The sequence below is a fragment of the Nomia melanderi genome, chromosome 3, assembly GCF_051020985.1.
Source record: "Nomia melanderi isolate GNS246 chromosome 3, iyNomMela1, whole genome shotgun sequence".
NCBI classification, from domain to species: Eukaryota; Metazoa; Arthropoda; class Insecta; order Hymenoptera; family Halictidae; genus Nomia; species Nomia melanderi.
This window is the reverse complement of record NC_135001.1, coordinates 6,658,084-6,680,024: the sequence shown is the minus strand read 5'-3', so window position 1 is coordinate 6,680,024 and position 21,941 is coordinate 6,658,084. Positions and strand designations below refer to the sequence as shown.

The 21,941-nt window shown below is 41.6% G+C and overlaps 2 protein-coding genes across 12 annotated transcripts in view; both read right to left on the bottom strand.

Moving 5' to 3' along the window:
* LOC116431290 (insulin-like peptide receptor) overlaps window positions 1-9,571 on the bottom strand; it is a 43,320-nt gene extending 33,749 nt beyond the window's left edge. Inside the window, exons 1-4 of one of the 11 annotated variants that reach the window (XM_076365844.1) lie at window positions 8,909-9,567; window positions 8,230-8,835; window positions 7,084-7,211; window positions 4,360-4,499 (exon numbers count right to left, since the gene is read on the bottom strand). The gene's annotated coding sequence lies outside the window, so the exon portion shown is untranslated. Of the gene's footprint in view, window positions 1-3,139; window positions 4,500-7,083; window positions 7,254-8,229 lie in introns of all 11 variants that reach the window. The other 10 variants (XM_076365840.1, XM_076365848.1, XM_076365841.1 and 7 more) reach the window with 10 other exon arrangements.
* Window positions 9,572-12,134: 2,563 nt separating this feature from the next.
* Ugt50B3 (UDP-glycosyltransferase family 50 member B3) lies at window positions 12,135-21,609 on the bottom strand. The gene is made up of 8 exons (XM_031985933.2): window positions 21,323-21,609; window positions 16,199-17,016; window positions 15,551-15,817; window positions 14,672-14,870; window positions 13,917-14,093; window positions 13,022-13,339; window positions 12,595-12,823; window positions 12,135-12,485 (listed from the first exon to the last, which is right to left on the bottom strand). The coding sequence occupies exons 2-8, from the start codon at window positions 16,433-16,435 to the stop codon at window positions 12,344-12,346; spliced, it is 1,569 nt and encodes a 522-aa protein (XP_031841793.2). The 5' UTR covers window positions 16,436-17,016; window positions 21,323-21,609; the 3' UTR covers window positions 12,135-12,343.
* Window positions 21,610-21,941: the final 332 nt, after the last annotated feature.

Here is a 21,941-nt window from a genome sequence, read left to right as displayed (position 1 = left end):
TCCACTTTCCCGGCCACGAACCCGGAACCATTATCAACAGGCTAAACTTTACGTATTCCCGGCAAGAATCGTTCACGTTTTCTAGTCGGTTTATCTTTCCTAGAAATGCAGTCCGATAACGTGCGGTGCACTTAAAACGAATTTCCGAGTTTCCTGTTTCCTCGTCCGGAAATCGGTGAAATAGGTAATCACATGGTGGATTAACCTTCAACAGCGGAACTTGGGTATACCTCGATACATATTTTAAAAAATCTCGTTTAATATCTTAACAATTTGTAGGTAACATAAGTTGCTGATTATTTCCTATTTAATATGGAGATATTGGATATTTTGTAGAACTTTGAAGAAATTATTTAGGGAAATTGATAAATAACAGTGGTTTTATCATTTTCTTCGAATAATAATTTTAATTTTAAAGTAAATTTAGTTTGAATTTTGCTAGTATTAAATATACTATTGAAAATTTTATTAAAATCCTTCGAGCAATGACCTCCCTCTAATCACTCTTTAACGCCATAAACAACCGCACCCGACAAAATGGCGGGTTTCAGTTTTCTTATTTCGCAATGATCGATTTCTGAAGAGCGTTAAATATCGGAAATGATTTGAAAAATAAATAGTTTCCCTACCATACTATAATAAATATAGGAAGAAACCGAAAAAAATGTATTGTTACAACTTTTACAAGAATTATATATTAATCATGTTAAATGCTCAGTTGTTTTAGTGTTAATAAACTCACTCGCCGATTTCCAACGATCGCCAATACGTAGGACATAAAAAAATGTTGGCACGAGGAAAGCACGTCGGTAAAAAATCGCAAATAAAAGAAGACGAAATCGTATTTCATTCATGAGAACAGCAAATGATCGGTCCAAGAAGCCGACTTCACACGACCGTCCCCTTCCCCTTCGCGATAACGTTATCGCGAAGAGTGTCTGTTACGTGCGTCACACAAGTGTTGCGTCAATTTTTCGAAACCGTTTCGCATTACATAAACCTGGCAACCTGCTATCGGAAACGCGCTGATTAACAAACGTCGACTGCCACGTGAATTTATAGCGTTTCGTATAGTAACACTTATTCTTTAATAACAAAGGCAAATGGTATTGGAAATAATTATTAACGATTTGGTATCACAATAGTCGTATTACACTATAATCTAACTATTTATGTTATTAAATGTGAACGTGTTAACCCGTTAACTGCGTTTGACGAGTGTACACGTCATCTTAAAGCTTGAAATTATACTAATTCTTTCAACAATAAATTCTTTATTTCTTCCGGTAACCATGTAATTCTTCTTCGTTTTGCTTTGGTTTTTCATTAAAATATACTCTAGGCGCATTCGAAACGAGAGATTTTTCAAACTGAATTCCACAGTTAACGGATTAAGCGGTAGAACACAGTAAATTCCGATTCACGGCAATTGTTTCGCCGATCGACGATCTACATGCGCAGATCGAGCGCACCAAAACAATGTTCAATAACCGACACCTATCGGTCACGGATCGCGCGACAGGATAACACACCTGTGAAACTTCCGCTTCGCGATCGCTTCTCGCGTTTTCCCGCGATTCTTATCAGGGATTCTCAGCACAGTCGCTCCTTTGGTTCGCTCCTCCGCGTTCGCGTCTACTTTCAAGTACAACAATTGAAGTAGTAAATTCCGGAACAACCCGAGTTCACCTTTTCTAACGTTATTCATATAAGTTATTGATGTAACCGTTTTCAACTCTCTCACTCAGATCCATTTAATAATATTAAAAATACTAACAAATTCGTGAATTTTGAAACAGCACAAGTCCATTTTTTAATGTTATCCATACGAGTTATTGATGTAGCCTATGTAATAATAATAAAAATGTACACGTTGCAGCAAGAATCAATAAAATAGATAATGAGTAACTTACTATTTAATATATTTTCATTATTTTATTTGACAAAATATTAATTTGAATTCGAAAGAGTCGAATGGAATTTAGTTTTAACTTCCGTTTGGTACACTTCGAACTACTCGATGGACTTCTCGATGTAATCGATGCATATCTGGAACGAATGTTATTGTATAATATTAAATTACGTCAATACGCGTTGAATCCTGCGATAAAGAATGGTTTATCGTCGTTTTTATTATTATTACCGTATTTCGGGGTACGATAATCGAAATATATTTGAACGAGATAACGCGGACCAATAGCGGATAACCGGAGACCGTAGCCAGTGCCGCCTTTTCTCTGTTTACCGTCGAAAATACACATGGGCTCGGCCAGCGGAACACGCGCCGTGACCACCACCGTTGCCAAACACCCGGGTTCGCCTCTTTTTATCGCACAGTTGCGTAACTTTTTCCCCGCTGTTCCCATTCCACCGGCGATTTCCGGCGATTTCCCGCATTTTCCCGGCCCTGCTTGATCCAGTCGAGATCGATCGACGTTTTTCCGCGTGCTTCAACCCCTCGCTGCGCCATTGTTTACCTTCACTCACCGCGATACATTTCCCATGAATTGACTGGTGGCATTCCGTACGCGTCCATCACGCAATTGTATCGGTTACTCTGTGCTAGTGTGCATCGTGTTTCAAAATAAAATATTATGTCTACGGGATTAGTCCAGGGTTAGATATCAAACCTCAGAAATTACTGACGAAGAACATCATTAACGATTAACCCCTTGTATTGAAGATTTCAAGCGGAATGTAACGAACGTAAATGTTGTTTAGAAACGTAAATTGAATGTAATCATTTTATTATCAACTGTTATAGAGGAAATATGTGCGCAGAGAGAGAAAGGGTGGAATTCTTCTGCTTTCTCTAATTTTGGGTAATAAAATAGATCCGTTGTAGTGATAGCAATCATAGGGGAAGGTTGACCATATCGTTCCTAAAAGAATAATCTTGCTAAAATTAAATAATGCGATTAAATAATTGAATTACTATTAGCGGTTTCTACTAAAGAATGACAATAAGGAAGGGTGAAGAGAGAAAAGGGAAAAAATGACAGAATGACGTAAGGAAAAAACGACAAAATCTTAATGTCATAAGGAAAAATGATAAAATGTCAACGTGGTAAAGAAAAAAATGACAAGAGAAAAACGAGAAACAAAGAAACGAAGGGAACGAGGGGCGAGATAATCTCACCGGTCACAATGCGGCTCGTTTATTCGCGTTCGCTCGTTTTCCGGCAATCAAATGTCACGGCGAACGTTAGCCGAGCACGTGGTAAGATAGTTCCGCGGCCCCGACTGCGCGTGAGTTCCTACGCACGTGTGCAAAAATCATTTGTCCGACCCCCACCGTCGATCCAGACAAAACATTGTTCGCGGCCGATACACAGAACGCGAAGAAGATTTACAAAGTCAACACCGCGTGCGCCGCGCTTCCTTCCGAGCCATGAGATTGATATATCTCTGGCGGGCGAGCGCTCCGATCAAACAATAGCCTTCGCGCGAAGCCAATAAAAACAGAGGGTAACTAAAGCGGGAATGGAAACCGCGAGGAAAAGAGAGGAAGAATAGGCCGCAATGTATTCCGGGCAAATTGCGGGACTTGTTACGTCTCATGAGTCGCGGTGAGACTTCCTAGCGGACTAGCGATCGTAGACGCGATGTTTGTCGCGGGTAAAACGATAGAAAAGTTCCTAATTCGTCACGATGAAGTAATAACCTTCAACCTCTTATAGATGAGAATTTTTCGAAGTATTAAAGACTAATGGGAAAGTTGCACGATTTTCGAACATTTTCCATTATAGCGTTCGTAAAGAAATTAGCGTTCATTTGTATAGATATTAAAAATCAATGAATCAATATAATTGCGTCAATAAAAATCGACGTAATCTACCAAATAATATTATATTTAACATCCATGGAACTGATGGGTTTCATGATTCTAGCGTTGTTCTATTACGTATATGGACATTTTAAATAGAAAATAAGAAAGCTAAGACTCCTTGCTGTACGAACTATCAAACCAATTGAACTTGAAGTATTAACGTAGACACTTACACGTTTGTCACATATCCTGTTTCTGTTACTTCTTCATCAAGCATTCTTGGACTTTTTATTACACGATGTGTTAGTCTTATCTTTAGCTATAGAACATACTTTAGTTAGCAACGTTCGAATACTAAAACCCGAGTCGCCCTGTATATGCGAGAACCGTAATACGCGTGTCGCGATACGCGTATCATCATGTGAAAGTGGCCTAACCGTCGTTGCGAAGAATTCCGAAGACGGAGATCGGATGCCTGGTCGCGGGGGCAATTATCGGGCCGAGGAACGTGTACAGGACGGCGGTGTCGTTGACGCCCGTTTCGAACGTGCTGGAACCTTTTACAACGGCCAGGATGTATGCTTACTTACGTGTCTCATAGATACGCGCGCATTCCTGGCATCGGATTCACAACGCGATGATGACACGTCGATAACACAATCGCTCACTGGAGCAACGCCGCCACTCTGTCCCACATCGGTCCGCATGCCGGTACTCTCCGAAATCCGCTCTGCGCAAAACGAAACGGAGTTGTGATACCAGGCATTGAACAGGTAGCGGAAATAACTGTTTGCTCGTTAGACGAATCGGTTAATACCAGAACTACTGTACCAAACAAAGTATAAGTATGATAGTTTAACACGTTAAATGCCACGGGGGTCACCGGTGACCCCTGCCCAAATCAAATTACTATAGTTCACTCAGTTATACTATGATTATTTGAAAAGATTTCTATATTATAAATAATGCTACCTAATGCGGTGATATTCAGTTAGATGAACGTGAAGTAATAACAATGCAATTCAATCAGATGATTTAATATTATATTTCCTCCATTTTGTAGATTTTGCACTATGAAATCGTGCGGCATTCAACGTGTTAAAAGTAAAAAATATTTGTAATATTTTTGAAAATAAATAGTATCACTTAAATAGTATCAAGAATATCTGAAGAAACCGAGAAAAGTTGTAACTGATATAGTTCAGAACGAATATATTTAGTAACAGTTATGACTCCATGTTGGTTCTCCGTAACTGTTTCAAGTATCGGAACCGACATCGTAACTGTTTTCAACCCCTGCATGATACTCGTGTCGTTCGGAGATCGACTGTTTACAAATTCTAACGGTTTATGTGCGGGAAACCGAGTAGTAGACTTTTCTCCAGTAACTATTCGGTTGCAGTTACATAAAAAGAAAATGGGGCGTAAAAAAGTAACTGCTAACGATGCACAAAAATCGCTCTTTCTGTTCTCTCCGGACATGGTCGAACAAACGCGTTATAAAAGAGCGGCAGTGTGGTTGCTAGAAGGAGCAGGAGACTCGGCGTGCGATCGATGCGTGGCTCTATATCGCAACACGCCGGCCGATTACAAAACACGCAACACACTAATTCTCTTTTTCTCCGTCGCTTAGCCGGAACTTTTTCAAGGCTTCAAGGATTTCACAAGTATGCGCGCGGAGCAGGCAACACACACAACGGCTCTCGCCACGCCGATCGCACCAAATTCCGTCCTTTTCCCCTCCCCAGACGCGACTTCGCTGGAGGGATTATTTAGGACAGAGGAAAGGAGCGCACGTCGGCCGATTTGATTCGTACCGCTTCTAAACGGCCGGTATCCTGAGCGGAACGGCACGAATCATTCGAGTGGCGCTTACGTGTCTGGCTCGGTGAAGCAGATGATTCGTGCCGCTCGTTCGAGGACTTATTTTCGCGCGGACGGCACGGATCATTTGAGCCCGAAACCGAATATATATTCGTGAACGTGACGTTGAATATTTCAGTGCGACTTGTAAAATATTCGGGGATAGTCGTCTGGACACATCTACCGTGAATGTTTCAAGTGCCATTGTCTTGTGAATAATAAAATGAAGTTGTAAAAATATATTAACAGGCAGGTAGACTCAAATTTGGATTTATCATTTTGACGTATTGTATTAAACGTTCAATTTATTTATATTCACAATGTCATTGTAAAACATTATTTTATTAACATTTAACAAGAGAACTATCAAATGGATCAAAATGACCCATTCCTTGACGTTTTCTTTTGCAATTACTGAAGAGGCACGAACACCTATTTGAGAAATTATTAAAGAAGCTGATTAACTTATACCTGAGCTAAAACTTAAACCAATACAAATCTTAATAAATCCACGTTTATAGTTTTTATAATGAAATTTTCAAAAGTCAGTTTAAGTGCTCGGTAGTTCTAGTGTTAAAAAGAGCATAGCGATTTCAAACATGGCGTAAGTATGCATCCTAGATATTTAGGTATATACATAGTACATAGTACATAGTACTGAGGTGTTAGTGGTTCAATAATTGTTGCAACCCATGCAAGTCAAATAAAAGAAATAAAAAAAAAAAAAAAAAGATTTCTATTAATCTACAAAGAATCTGGAGTTGTTGAGCGACCATTTTAAAAAATACCTTCTGTGCAACGGAATAGATCAATAAAGAGTGGATAAATGTATCGTCGAAGAAACCAATTCGAGCGCGTTTCTAATGCGCAGTTAGCTCGACCGAGGAATAAAAAGTACGATTGAATGAAGGAAGAAACCGCTCCTTGAAGGCTAAATCGACGAGATACACCGGCTGCGAACCACGCGCCGCATGTTTACCTTACCCCACCCCAAACAGGTTGTCGGTACGCGTCTCGCAGTAGGATTATTCTTCAAGGGAAGGCTTTGTGTTTCCGCGTTAATCACGAATATCTTCTTTTCGTGGAGAAACAACAAGGAAAAGCTCCTCTACGCGAGCTTTATTCGAGAGACAGGATTTTCTCTTCAGAGGACAATCGCAATATGTTTAAGTCTATAATATTTTCATTTCGTGTAACGTACACCTTTTATTCTTGGCAAAAAAAAAAGAAATAATATATCAATTCGATTCGATAATTTGGCTCAGTCGTGCTTTTATGTATACTTTGTACGACTTTGAAACGTTGTCCAATTACAACGGGGAAACGATAAACGGAACCACAAATTCGTGACGACACCGGTCATATGCGGAAATTATATCGTCACAAGTGTCAGAATCGGATTTCTTGAAGGATTTAGAGGCACAGAACTTTAGTAAACAATGATTGTTTACCTGACTCTCTATTCAGAGCAGCATCTATATTCTCCGCCCTTATGAACTACACTACTATTATTGCACCCGAGTATCTTCGTTATCATCACCATTTAACTTGTCATCACTACAACACAACTTATCACCACCTACGAATTCGAGTAAAAAACATAATCGTCAACGTGTGAACTCTTCCAGTAAGAATATAAAACGAAAGAAAGTATCATTATTATTCAAACACCGTCAACTGTAAATCAAAACGGGGGGTTAACTGAACCAAACGATGATTAAAAACACAACTATCATTCAACCGTTCCCAAAGTGTCTACAACAATGGCGGCTGCCAAAAAAACAAAAATGTCACGGCTCAGTAACAAGACGGGAACAACAACAACAAGTAGAAAAAAAATACATCCAACATGGCGGATCGAGGAGGGGAAAGACACGAGAAACGTCAGTACGAAAAACCGAGAAAATCCGCGGACCGCAGACGGCGCGCACGAGGCAACAATAACAACGTCCGAAAAGAGTGTCTCGCGTCGCCATTATCATCGAGGGCCGCCGGAGGAAAAAGAAGGGTTGGTGACGGTGCGACACGCGCGGATCATCGCATGAAGGAGCAAGACGGATATAGGCTAGACTAGAGAGAGGCCGACGGCACAGGGAAGACCCTACGGGGGACAAAGACGAAGACAGCATCGGCCGTGTCCCGTATTGCGTAGTAAGCGGTTGAATGGATTACGTCACGCGCCGGAGGCAGCGCGAGAGGGTAAAAGCGTCGCGTCAGAGTTGATGGTGGAAGAGAGAGGTAGGGGGGGGATGTGTGTGTGTGTGTGTGTGTATGGATGAGCACGCTAGCCACTTTTGTTTATTGCACCGCGACAGCTCGATCCGCCGCCGCGACCCGTTTGAAGGACTTCGGCCTTCGACACATTCCTTTGCTCGAGACCGTTTCTTTTCCCAGCCGAAGACAGGAAACGTGTCGCGGTCCCACTAAACACGCATGCATGCACGCACTACCGCCACCATATGAAACAACATGCAATACGATATGGCACGGCACGGCACGGCACGGCACGGCATGGCATGGCGCAGCACGGTATCCAACACAAACTTTTTAGTATATGCGCAGCATCGTTCGCAGTTCGCGCATATTCCCCGTGGTACCGTGTGACAGGACGATATCTGCCCCCGGACACCGTTTTCCCGGCGTGTTTCTCTCTCGTGCACCTTTGCGACCCAAGCAAGCGTTCCCTTACGCCGAGGAAACGGATCGATCGCCGAGATCAGGGGACTCGACGCTGCTGGTCCTCCTCCCATCATCGAAGACGGAAAGTTCGTTAAACACTCTCCGGAGGAGTGGGGGAGGGGTAACGGGAGATGGTAGAGGAAGGGCAGGAGGGAAGAAAACCCTCTCCCGCGTCGCACCCCACGTGTTTTGCGCGGTCAAACACAACAGACACTCGCCCGGTTGCCCCGTGCGTTTTATTCTTTCACTCTGGGATCTATGTATGGCTGTGTGTATCTTCCTTACTCTTTCGGCCTCTATATCTCTCTTTTTCCTCCTCCCTTTAAGTTTGTATCCTGTCCTGCTCTAGCCTCGTACGCTCCTTTATCCTTCTCCCTTAATCCGTTTCTCTTTATACGCACAGACACACGCGCACGCGTGTGTGTACATAAATATAATACATATACGGAGGAGACAAAGTAGTAGATACATATACGAGAATATAACACCGTCGCGGCTCAAGTGTCCTCCTATGCTGTCCCCTCCTGCGGGGAACAGTGGAAGGACCTTTAACGCTCGTCCCTCTACCGATCTAGTAATTTATGCTTCTCCTCTTACGTTCACGTGCTCGCGAAGTTCTCGGCGAAGTAGTCACCAGGAACACTGGCACCGCGTTCCACGTGGGTAAACGTGTCCCTTCAAAACACCGTCACGGTCCTCGCCACCGCCGCGCATTCCACCGTGCATAGCGTTGAGCCCGAAACTATACATATACACCGAGTGTGCCCAACGGGCGCTCACCACTGCGGTCCGCGAGCCACGCGTGTGCCTTTTTTTTCTTTTTCTCCTCACTCGACGGCAAGGTGTAGCGCACTCGATTCAGTTGCAAGTCCGGTCGATAGCACACCGCGACGGAAACGCGACACAGTGTACGTCTCACACACACGACGCGAACGGAACGTTTAGCAACATCCCCACGAACGAGTCAGCTGGTACTGATCGCCATCATGATCGCGACCGCTGACTTAGCCACGGGTCACGGACGTAGACGCGCCGGAGAAACGCGTGCCAAGCGGCCCCTCGTGTCCCACGTTGGAATCCGACGTATGCGCCGCCGTTCGTGTGGACGCCTCAACTAATCGCAGGTCTGTGCACGCTAATACCGGAAGTCCCTACCACAGATGAGGTATAGGTCAGATGTAACTACAATGGAAAATTTTGTCGCACGCTCTCGAGGGTACTCGTGTACCCCTTGCTATTTTTATGTCACGCCCTGACGTATCGACTAAGACTGGTTTTGTATGGCAGCGCTATAAGCGACGGAAATGAGAATAAAAAAATATTGAAATTTTAAATGACAATCAGTACAGTGTTGCCGATATGAAGAATTCTTTATTCATTGAACTGAGCGTCGCGACGTGACTTTTCAGTAGTCATTATGTAGTAATTTGTATAAGTAGCTTCGCGCGTTAGGAGTTTGAAGCATGACAACATTGTAACGGATACGTTTGTATACTGGTTTACCATTTACTACTTGGTCAACTTCGATCATTTTGCTTGATATGTAGTTTTCCTATGGACCGTTTTCTAGGCGTAGAGGGCAGAGTCAATCCTCTGTCTTTTGACACAGTCGATAATTCAGAATATGTGACACCGAGTACCGTAAGTTTGCAATGTCTATCCTATACCTCGTCCGTGTCTCTATTTATTTGCTCTACTCGACTAAACGAAATAAGAATAGGACCATCCAATGCAAATAGTAGCTCAGTCGTAGTATAGGGCCCAGAAACACTATGGTGCAGCCCTGGTGAAGAAGACAAAAGGAACCCAGACTATCCATTGTTAGTTAACTTTGTTGCTAACTGATCGTTCATAGAGATTTGAATTTTTAATGAATTTTTGTAATGGAGACTATATTTAGATCCTGCCTTTTAGTTGTTTCATTCTATTTCAACTTATGTCTCTGCCTAAATATCTTTAATTTATTTGTAACTGCTTTGGGATTTAGGCAGTTCAACTTCTTTATTGACTCTTTGTCTTGTAATGTTCATTTATGTAAATATGTATAAAGATTTAACCTAATTTTGATTGTGCAGTAGCTGAGATGAATCTACTTGAAGAAATGAGGGGTGTTTAGATCTAGCTATGGAGTCCCTTGTTGTAGCGATATTCTATTATCTTTTGATGCGATTAACACTGTAAGATGAACGGGGCAGCGGATAGTTACCACCGACTAACCATTCGGGGAGCTATTGTTCCCGTCGAAAATGAATATCCATTGTACGTGGCATTATTCGAACCTCTCCTTTAGCGATGACGGATGTGGACAGGTCAGACTTTGATGGGACGTTCTAGATGGGAGGATGACCTTAGGCTTTTGGTAGGCAGACAAGAATACTCTTTTCCTTTTTGCGATTCTTCGTTACCTCTTTGTTGGTTCCTTTGGGGTCCATAATGATCGTCATTTCTCATGTCAGATGATGCCGAAGGATGTAGAGTAATAAAGCGCTGTAGACGCGTTTACATTTGATTAGCTCAAGAAGGGAGAAAGAGTACAGGTACAAGTGTTTTACCTCTTCATATTGATTCACTTGTTATCTGGAAGTTAGATAAATGAAGAGGATAGCAATTACGGGAATATTATTCATAGCTACCTGTCTTATGAATGACAGTTAATAAACGAATAGTAAAACTCTACCTTATCGATAGAAGCGAACACACCTTTACCTTTTATCGGTCAGACTTATATTATTTATTTTATTAATTTTCATCATCGACGACTTGTTGACTAACCAAAAGAGTCCGGGGCGTTTTGGCGAGGGATACCACACTAATTCTTCTATCATTCGCATATCAAAAATACTTATACAAAAAATATTAAAACATTAAAAGGAACAGTTAAATTGAGTATATAAATGTTAAAAATACAAATAGTATTAAAAGTTGCTTGAAAATGTACGAGAAGACATTGCTAACGTTGCAACAGATATTTTATTACGTGGGATATAAAAATATTTATATTATAATTTTGTTTCTTCGCATTTATATTTCATATATAATGTACATAATAAGAATACATTAATTTTAGTAAACGTGAGTGAATATAATCATATTTTGTTACTACGATAAGATTTTCCTATCCGTGGCTTATAAATCAGAGAATATTAGAGTCTTTCACAATTTCTGAGCATCTTACGTCTTTGTTTACCATCCTATTGGTCAGCCGGATACAGCCTTCCTCCCGATGAGACCTAGACCTGGACCTGGAGTCTCATCACTGCTAAGTCAGATGGCTACCCCTTGCCTTCCCGACAATTCTGGTGGACGGAATCCAAGTTTTCCACTTTGGAAACCTGTATTATATAGTTTAGACTCATTTTCGACCAAAGGTATCCCGAACTTCCCATTGGTCAGCCGGATGTAGCCTCCCTCCCGATGAGACGTCGACCTGGGATTTCATCACTGCTAATTCATGTGGCTATGCCTTGCCCTTCTGACAATTCTGATCGACGGAATCCATGTTTTCTACTTTGGAAACCTGGTTGGTTTCTATAGTAGTCCGCATTACAGCCGTAGATAAATACTGGGATTGGGAGTGGGGAGTGCCGGTGCTATCCGAGACCCCATAACCATTCCTCTAGTCATCACGTCGTTGACGGTCGGTAGATGTGGTTTAGATTAAAATTTGTTTACTCTAAAGGACACAATGTACGTATTTTTGAGGTATATTTATTTTCATATTCTATTTACACGTAACATTGTAAATATCAGTCTTGGGAATCAAATCTTTCATACTTTATAATTTCAGCTATCAAGAACTATTGTCTTAGGACAATATCTTTGATTCACGCTAAGTATATCTTCGCCTTTTGTCGAATCTTCGAGCGGAAAGATCATTTGTAGTACAAAATTGTTAGAAAAACTGTTTTATTACAATATCAACATTCTTACAGTAATTCTCGCTTACGATCGACACGTGTAATCTACAGGTACAATAAACTATATAAAACGCAATAAATATTCGTAGCGTTTATATTGAAAAATCAGCACAGTTCAGTCTAGTTTCTTTTTATTAACAGCCTGCTTCGATATCGTTCTCCAGCAGAGTTTCTTCAGCCCGTATACGAGCAACACCAACGCGGCCGCATAGAATGCCACCACGTCAATGGAATAATAATGAATGACGCCCATGTGTCTAAAAAGAATGAACTTCAGTTTTGTTTTGTCAAACTTTCTTTCGAGGAAAAACGTTTTCCGTCAGAAGAAACAACATGAAAATAACGGGAAGGAACTTCGTCGTGTACCTGGTGGAACTCATCAAATGTTCAGCACCCTTGTACTTGGCGACGTGTTCCACCCACCAGGTCGCCAATTTTCTTGGACTAATTGGCAATTCTCGTAACAACGAGCTGCGTTTCTTTGCTGCCATTCGATACGAATTGTTGTGCACGGCGGCCACCTTCAGGATCCCCTCGCGAAGATTTCCGACCGAGATGCCAGCTAGATCCATCACCAGAGCATAGCCTAGCTTTTCTGCAACGAAATATTGGTTGAAGCTATTTTTGAACATTCGCTGAACATTAAAAGATCTCGATCACTGTTAATCAGACAAAGCACAACTTTTAATCAGATTCGGCTAAAAGATACCAATATGATACTTAATTGGAAATCTCTGATGGATCCGAGATCCATTCTGCAAACTATCAGAACATGGAAACTCATTATACTCACCTGCCTGGGCAGCGTTCCCGTCGTGATCACAGAAGACAGGCAGAACGAGAGTCGGAGCACCATGATATGCTGCTTCGTGCAGAGACAAGAGGCCGCCGTGGGAGACGAAAGCTCGGAGTTTCGGGTGCCCGAGGAGGTCCTGCTGTGGCCACCAAGCCGCCGTTCTGACGTTCGACGGCAGATCTTTAATCTTCCCACCCTCCCATTTCCATACAACGTTGTAGGGGATTGTGGCAAAAGCTGCGACGAATATCTGACGAAGAGCCTCTGGCATGCCCGACGCTCGAACCGACGAGCCCATAGAGACGAAGATGAAACCTGCCGACCACGTTTTCATGTTATCATCGTTATTGGAATCTTTGTGGAGGATGTTCAATCTTTTCGAAATTCTAGACGGACTGAAATCCGTGCTTGAAAAGTAGTATTAGTAGTAATTATAGTATTCTGTTTCTATAGAAGGGTGATATTTCTATTCTTTGTGAAAAAGCTATCTTATTCCTCCTCTAAAAGTCTTCTTTCCCCTCATAGGAAAACTATTTTTTCCTTCCGCGAAAGAACTAGTAGTTTTCTCCACGATAGTGCAATTCTTCTTTCCACGAGAAAGCTATTCCATTTTGGTCCAATATGGAGCCAACTGGGATGCATAAAATTTCATCAAACTCGTCCGCGAACGTTCTATCGGATACAGTTGTCTGGACGGGCGACTCCCTTGATTATTTCTGTTTCCAGGTATGTAAATTGCGGAAGTTCCCAGCGTAGACGCGTGATACGAAGTTTCACGGTCCTCGAAGTTCTGCGAATCCCGATTAATATTCATGCGTCATCGGTAGAACTTACATCGGCGGTTCGTCATGTAACTAGATAGGAAATAAGATCAAGTCCAGTGTGAACGCACCTCGCAGCAGGAAGTTCTCCATATCGTTGCTAAGCTGAGTGGCGGGATTGCAATGGAGGCAAGCGACGTTGACAACGTTCGCCAAGTATGGCAGAGAATCAGCGACGCTGTAGTGGCTGTTCTGTAACGTCAACGGCACCTCGGCAGTCAAGTCACGTACGTCGGGCAGCTGATCCCCTGGAAATGGGGCATAGTTCTGACGTCGCTAAAGATCAAATCCTGCGATCGAATCGTTCATGGCTCATAGTAAGAAATTTTGTGAACTGATCGTAGTGTAGGGGTAGCATTCTGATGTTATTGCATCATTTTATTGTCGTCGCTTTCAAAGTATTCCTACCTTCTGAAACTACAAGGTAGGAAAAATTCAGAGAAGTTAACAGACTCGTCAGCAAGGCCTTTTACCAGATCTTTCACTTAGACGTAAGAACTAAATAGCCCTAATGACTGTTCCTATACCAAAGAATAAAGTAAATATCGAAAGACATTTCAACAACATTAGAATATGTCGACGGTTCTGATGAACATCCTATCAAATCAGTTTTAAAATTGAATTGAAAGGCGGATTTGACACTGAGAGACTGGCAATGGTATGCAGCTTCAACATAGGAGTATTTTCGCCATTTTTTCTCTTTGTTTTGATAACTATAAGCTGTAGCCAGCTTGTCAATTGAAAGAGCAATTGTTATGAGTAGCAACTGTGCCCTTTCCCCACGGTCAGTCCACGAACCTCACTATCAGGCAGCGTATCTACGTACCGAGGTATCTTCTCAGAACGGGCTGCACGTATCCAGTAGTCATGATCCAATGCATGATCCGCAGCGTGACTAGACACGCCGCGTTCAGTATCCTCTCGAAGAAGCCCATGTCCTGCGTGAATGATTTGCCGAAGTAGGGCGTGACCGACCAAGGAGACGGATTCCCCTGACGCCCTATGGAGCCGCTGTACAGGGCGACCTGTGTGCCAGTGGTATCGATTTCACCCGATTGTCCAATAATTCTTGCCCTCCGAGTAATTGCCTTCGTTAAACGGCTAATGGTAATTAAACGTGCGAGATTTAATTGAAACGTGATACAACCCCTGCTGCAAGAGACGCGACCTCGAAGCAGAGATTGCTCTGCTTTGTTTGGAGTCAGCCCGCGATACTCTTTTTTCTCTCTCCCTCCCTTCCGTCTCTCACCCCGTGACCGAATCCCACGGAGCGCGTAATTAAAACCGGAGGTTTACTTTTGGGGCGTAGTTGGGTATAACGGTACACCAATTAGGAGGTCGAAGGAATTAATTAATGAGGGAGTAATTAATAGCCTTTAGGGATTGGAGGAAGGACTAGTTGATCAGGAGGCGTGCTTGAAAGAAGCTTTAACGATAAACGTAATGGGTTGTACCCTTGTGTATACAGAATTAGTCTTCATTTTTTCCATGTGTACTTTGTATAGGTAAATATTATCAATAACTAAAAAGAAGTTCACGAATAGTCAGTTCAGTTGTGACGAAGCGTTTCATTTATTTCTATTTCGAATTGCTCGAGCGTCTGTTCAATCTGTTCACGGATTTGATGGTAAAGTGAATCTAGGATTCGTTGACGTACTTATGACTCCGCCCCTCATTCAAAGAACTCGGAAAAGCAGGGGATTACCGTGTTAAGCATGATCGTAGGCACGTTTTCGCCATGGAGAACTCCAAGAAGACACTCAGGAAAGGCGCCATCTACCACGGCAACGTCCCAACGAAGACGAGGATTACCTTCCGGCTTCCTGATCCAAGAAACCGACATCTCGTCCCGAAGGAGCGCCTCGCAGGCTTCCCAGGCGTATCGCATTGCGTCCCAGGGCGAGATCGGCAACTCGTCACGGAACCTCGCGCCCACCAGGTCCCATTCCGACGTGTAATTATCGACGTAAGCCTACCCGACAATCAATTCAAGCGAAATTTACACACGATTCACCTCCAAGTTTATCGAAAAATGCACTCACTAAATATTTATGCACGCAATTCTCGATCGATTGAAATTTAACGAACCGTCAATTTATATCTACCCCCTAATTAGAGCTATATTATTCTCGAGAATTAGCCTTATCTTCATTGAAAAACCACGGTTACTTTAAACCGATGACACCAGAAAGACAGTGTGTCATTTCAACATAAACAAAGGAAACAACGTAAGTTATAATATATACAATTTACACATAGACAATTTATTTCGTCCGCACTGATTTCCGAAAAAAACGAACATCATAATGCATCTTAAATTCTCTTTATGACAAACAATTATCGAATCGCTCACCTCGAAAAGGGGTGGTACGAACTCCTGAAGGTCGTTGTTCACGGCAGGCCCAGGAAATGCGCTGACCACCGTCACGTTATGTCCCCTGGCCCTCAAACTGCTGCCAAGAGCGACGAAAGGTACGGTGTGGGACTTAGTGCCGCCCATGGTGGCCAACAGGACATTGTATCCCTTCGCCGTTGCCCAGAAACAGGTGACGATCGTCAGAGCAAGGACACGGTCGATCGAGTTGATCATATCTTCTCGCTTGGTGGGCTCTGATGCCCGTTGAAAAAGAAACGAATTGTTTTGTGTTTCACGTAAACCGGCCTATCTGCCAGCTGAACTCGCTGCGTTGGTGCTGCTGGCTTCGAATGGTAGCCGGTCGTTGTCGAAAGAACGGCGAAACGTCGAGGACGGTCGCATCGTCGAGTCGACAACTTCCTCCGGTTCCTCTTGCCACTGTATCTTGCCGCTCTTCCGTTCCAGCGCGTTTCCCTGTTAGCTCAATTGTTGTGCTTCGAGTTCCCTCCTCCTCTGAGAATGCCTTTAGAGCACTACAGCCTCAGCGGAGTTTAACGAGCTCGCGAAACGACGTTCCTACGCGGTGCTCGTCCTCCAGAGCTGCTAGAAACGGAGCCGGCGATCCATCATCATGGAAATCAGTCAGCCGTTGAATGCTGATCGTTGGTCAATGGGTACGGGTCACTTTGCGTTCGAGTGTTTCTTCATTTAAGGACTTTATTAAACTCCAGTGATTAGTTGCTAATCATTTTTTTATGAACCTGCTCGAGTAGCGGGTAATCTGTCGGACTGATTCGTCATTTTATCTTCGCACCCTGTAAATTCGCGTGATTCGCCGCGTGAGACGTTTAAAATGTGAACCGTGGGGCTGCAATATGGACTAAAATGATGAATTTTAGATTTCTTTTTTTCGAATCATTGGGAAAATACAGGCGTTCTTCTGAGAATGAAAATAGAGAGCACCGCGGCTCGGAAATAATTGATTAGTGGTTTTATTAACTTGGATTCCTTAGCGAGGAGAATTTTAAACGGAGAGCTTGTAGAAGTGGAAAGAGTTTAATTGAGGAGGAATGGTGAAATAACAATTGTTATTGAAGGGACTCTCATTTCGAGTGCGTTTTGATTTCATTTCTCTGGGGTGCGAATACTGCAACAGGTCTGGTACTTTCGAGCTGTTTAAAGGAAATCTGTCTTTTCATTATATAGCTTTGTACTTAATTTCTATTATTGTAATATATAAATAAAAAGTAGAATTTTCAAGTGGATTTTCTAAGGAGATAAAGAAGTCACATAAATATTGCTATAGAACATAAGAGTCACATGACACGTAGTACCTACGATATGCGAATCAACGAGTCTAATCTTCGACGGTGTTTGAACTGGTGCCCGAGACTTTCTCTAATAACGCGAGTTTCAAGTGCGGTATTCAATCGTTTGGTCGAGACAATGCGATTTCTCGTGATCACCGCGATCCTCGGATTTCTTCTGTTCTCCTTTTTTCCCGGCGGAGTTAGGTAAAATGTAATCCGATTACATATTACTAACGACAATTCAAATATAATAGTTCATTTCAATAAAAGTTCTCATTTTCGGATTACTTCCAATTACAAGGGACCAACCCAAGAAATTTCATAATTGACTTGCAATCGTGTGCAAGTTGTACTTTAACCCTTAACAACTAAGTATTTTAGTTACAAAAGTTGTAAAAACAAAAAGTTTGCTTGGTAATTCAAGTCAGCTAATTTGAGAGAGACGAAACAAGATGAATTATTAAGCTGTAATCACTAATCCTAACACATTATTTATTATTAGATACTAAACATTTTATCGAAGATTAATGAGCAATTCTGAAGAATTTCTTAATCAAACTTTCAATAGCAATAGCAATAGTAATCCAGAAATAACGAACTACATCGAGTAACCACAACCTAATTATTGTTCCACTACTATTACTCAAACAATCTTATTTGGCCAGTTTTGATACAAGATTATAATTGAAATTTCATTAAAAATCCTGCGGTAAAGCGTTATACATTCGCGATCAGCGTTCGTTTGATCAAATCATTGTTATAAAATGCCAAACAGAATTCAAAACAAAAATCTCGGTAATTTCATTGACATTGGATCACGCTTTGCGATATTGAATAAAAATTCAAGTGAAAATAATTGAATTCTTTTCACGCAGGATGCAAAATGTTGAGCGTCACAGATATGTGGTAACGGTGACGAAGGTGTTAATATACAACCGCGTTACATTTTGGTCAATCTTACTCCCCGGCAGCTCGATTCTGGTTCGCCAAAAAATGGACCGGACCGATTTCACTTCCGCACGGCAGGAACGGTGGCCGAGCCGGGACGACCGAGAGAAATCGTTAAATCCATTTTCGGACCGAAGAAAGAATCGAAAGTAGCCGGTCGAACGGCGACGGTCACTCGCCGCGCGCACGAAATCGCGAGCAGCTTTAACCGTGGCTCGCTCGGATTGAACGGGCCGGGAAAATTGGTTCGTTTCCGTGGAACGGAGCAATTGGATCCGATCGAGGCGCCATGCGCCAGTGGTTTCCAAAACATTGTGTTGCTACGCCGTCTTTTAACCGTTTCACACGATTTATTTTAAATGTTGCTGGGTGTAAACTTTTATTTATTTTTCGAACATGAATTAAAGTAATTTGCTGCGGTAGGATTCAACGTTTTATGTTTATTTCATTTATTATTACTGTAATAAGATTTCATTTTTATAATCTTTTAAAGTGTGGTATTTTTTAAAACAATTTCCAACGTTCTATAACAACTTCTATTGTCATTTCCAGCATAATATAGGAGTGCAAAAGGTTAACAGATTGACTGCCAGTGATATTTTTAGTTGTTAGCTGGAGTATCGACATTGTTTTTCTGAACAGTTCTTATGAAAAATAATATATAATATATAAGTGGAGTACTTAATACCTTTATTTCACTTTAATAGTTTCTTATTTTCTTAATATTCAAAAAATACATTCCGATCGGACTGAGCGGCAGGCAACCTCTCCCTCGTATCGTAAAATAATACATTTTTAAATGGTAAAAAATATATTGACACTTTATCTGCTCATTATGTTGTTTCGATTTTGTTTGTTTTAGAGCAATGTAATGTTAATAGGTTGTTAAGTATTCGGAATCTAAAAACCGATTGATAGGCTTGCAGTAGATAAAGCGTTAATACCGAATGTTATGTTATAAAAATAACATTTCCAATGTGAAAATCATTACTATAGACGGTCGAATTCAGACACTGATAAACCACGCTCGATCGAGAAAATCAAAGAAACAGAATATCTTCCAGTGGCAAATAGAAGTAAACGGATCGGTAAACGATTTAGATTTTTTACGAGGATCGCTTCGAACGAGATGATTGATAAGAAAACTTGAATAAAAGTTGATAAGTAGATACCATAAGCGGGATTCTCGCGGCATTCGCCTCTTAAACCTCGGAACACGGGAAAACTTCGAAAAAATTTGAATGAGTTGTTTAGCTCCTTCGGAATGCGAACGAGAATCATTAATGGAATGAAGAAACTTTTCTTCGACGTTAACGCTTATAAAATGGCACACGGAAATCGTGTGTATATGTTTGCTGTCTTCAGATATGTCGGGCAGATTGAATCCGAATAATGAACGGGTTAATGATCTTAACCTAGATCTTATGGAGAGTCTAATAACCTGTGTTCGAAAATTCACTGTGCCAGGATTTCAACATTACAGTTACATATTAAAAGTTACAATTTTCGTAACCCAATTCTAGAGTTTTTCTAAAAAAAACAGTTCCCAAAAGCCAAAAGTTCTTTGGGTTAATAATCGAATTGAAAAACGACTTTTTACGCTCTAATTGAAACTCGTTCTGGATCTTATCTTGAAACCAATACAAGTTTTAATTTTTCTACGTCGTTAATTCTTATTTTATTTGTGTGCGATTTGTCTTTTTAGATAGAAAATGTATTAGATATCCGTGTAATTAGTATCGAATGAGTTGAGAGGTCTGTATTAAACGGAATTGCTAATGGGCGAAGGAGAATTATCGGTTCCATCGATTCAGTGATCCATACACGTGACGACTTCCGATTACGATGCAGAGGACGATGCAGGATGTGACAATCCACCAAAATTTCTCAATCTCATGACAGTTTCGTTTATAGCCGATCGTTGCGCGCGGATAGATCAGCGCAATGTCGCTTCATATTAGCGTGTTAATTCGTCGCGGTTCACCGTGTTGCGATTACTAGTTGCGAAATTCACCTGTGCACTTTGTGTGCTTTAGGCGAGTCATAAACTCCGATGCATCTGCTCCGAGTCGGTTTAATTAATTGCAATAGCTGGATTGCGTGTCCTTATGCAACATCAAGATTCTTCAAAGAGAAATCCAGAGCATCGTGTTAAATATAAATTAATCTTCTTTAGTAATGATTTCGATGCATAGAATTCTCTTGCACTACAATGTTATAAATATTTATCATTATGCTTTAAAAGAATTATGCGAACCATCGGAATTATATTTACCATTCAAAATCTTTATTTTTATCCTCGTATTCAAATATTTCCTGCCAACTTCATTAAGTCGATTCTTTATGTTTGAAAAGCATGTTGAACCATGAAACCAGTTCCTTCTAAATTCGCTTTTTTCACTAACAAATATTCGAAAACACACACTCGAAACAAAAGGTCAAAATCTTCTATTTCTTATTTCGTGTTATTTAAATAAATTCTTTCACTCTTATTTATCGCTGAATCACTAATCTCCCATCCAAATAAAGACCGTATTTATTACTTACATAGTTTAATTAATTAAACTGTTATGTAGCCTAATTTATCATTGCCAGTATCACTAATCTATAACAAGAATGTAAAATCAGATACGTTTGTATCTCTTTAGTAATTCTGATATGCTAGTAAAAAATATTATTAAAAAGAATATAGATCAGTGATTCCGAGTTGAATTACATGCGATTCAACGTGAATTAAACAGCATCAAATACACATTCAATGTATCCAGTATTCACCATTTCCCAGCCTCAACTTTACTCGGCTCTCTGTTCAGCGTGTCGAATCGGTGGATCGCGGAAAGGAATCCGTAACATTCTTCCTTACCTTCGACTTTCTTTCTCTCCTATATACGGTCAGCGTTCCCTTCCGTTCCCATCGCACTCGTTCGTCACCGTTATCGCCCTGTCGAATTCCCGACGATCGATTATCGAACAATCTACGAAATCCTTCACCGAGTCCTCGATCGTTCGGTTACCGCGAACGATAAACGAATTTCTTATCCGCTTCGAGCATCTTCGAAATCGTTCCAGAAGCCATTCGCTCCACTGAATCACTGGTTCCAAGAAATCCGATGATCCGACACGATTTGCAGGGGGAAAAAACGAGAAACACTACGTGACGCGCGACAAGTTATTCGCGTTCGACCGATCGATCCACGGATATTCAAGTTCAACGCGTTCGAACGCCGACAAGCTCGGATATCACCGAGCGTGAAAGTTTGACTGGCCAGCGGCAGCTTTAATGATCAGCTGTGCTCGAGAGAGAGAGAGTTCTTCCTCCCACCAGTTGACTTCTTGCTCTTCGGCAGTCTCAATCGCATCGGCTGAAGATGTTCCATGGCGGGCAACGATCGGGTCGGTCCCCTGGATCCCGTTGCACGATCGTTGGGTCGCTCTCAGCCCGTGGGATTGCCGGTGCTCGATCCTTCGATCGAAACGAGCCA

Coding starts and splice junctions, on each gene's coding strand:
- Ugt50B3 (XM_031985933.2), bottom strand. CDS start 16,435: ATGATCAACTCGATCGACCGTGTCCTTGCTCTGACGATCGTCACCTGT. Junction 14,094..14,671: donor CGTTCTGAGAAGATACCTCG/GTACGTAGATAC, acceptor CCCCATTTCCAG/GGGATCAGCTGCCCGACGTA. Junction 12,824..13,021: donor CGGGAACGCTGCCCAGGCAG/GTGAGTATAATG, acceptor ATTTCGTTGCAG/AAAAGCTAGGCTATGCTCTG.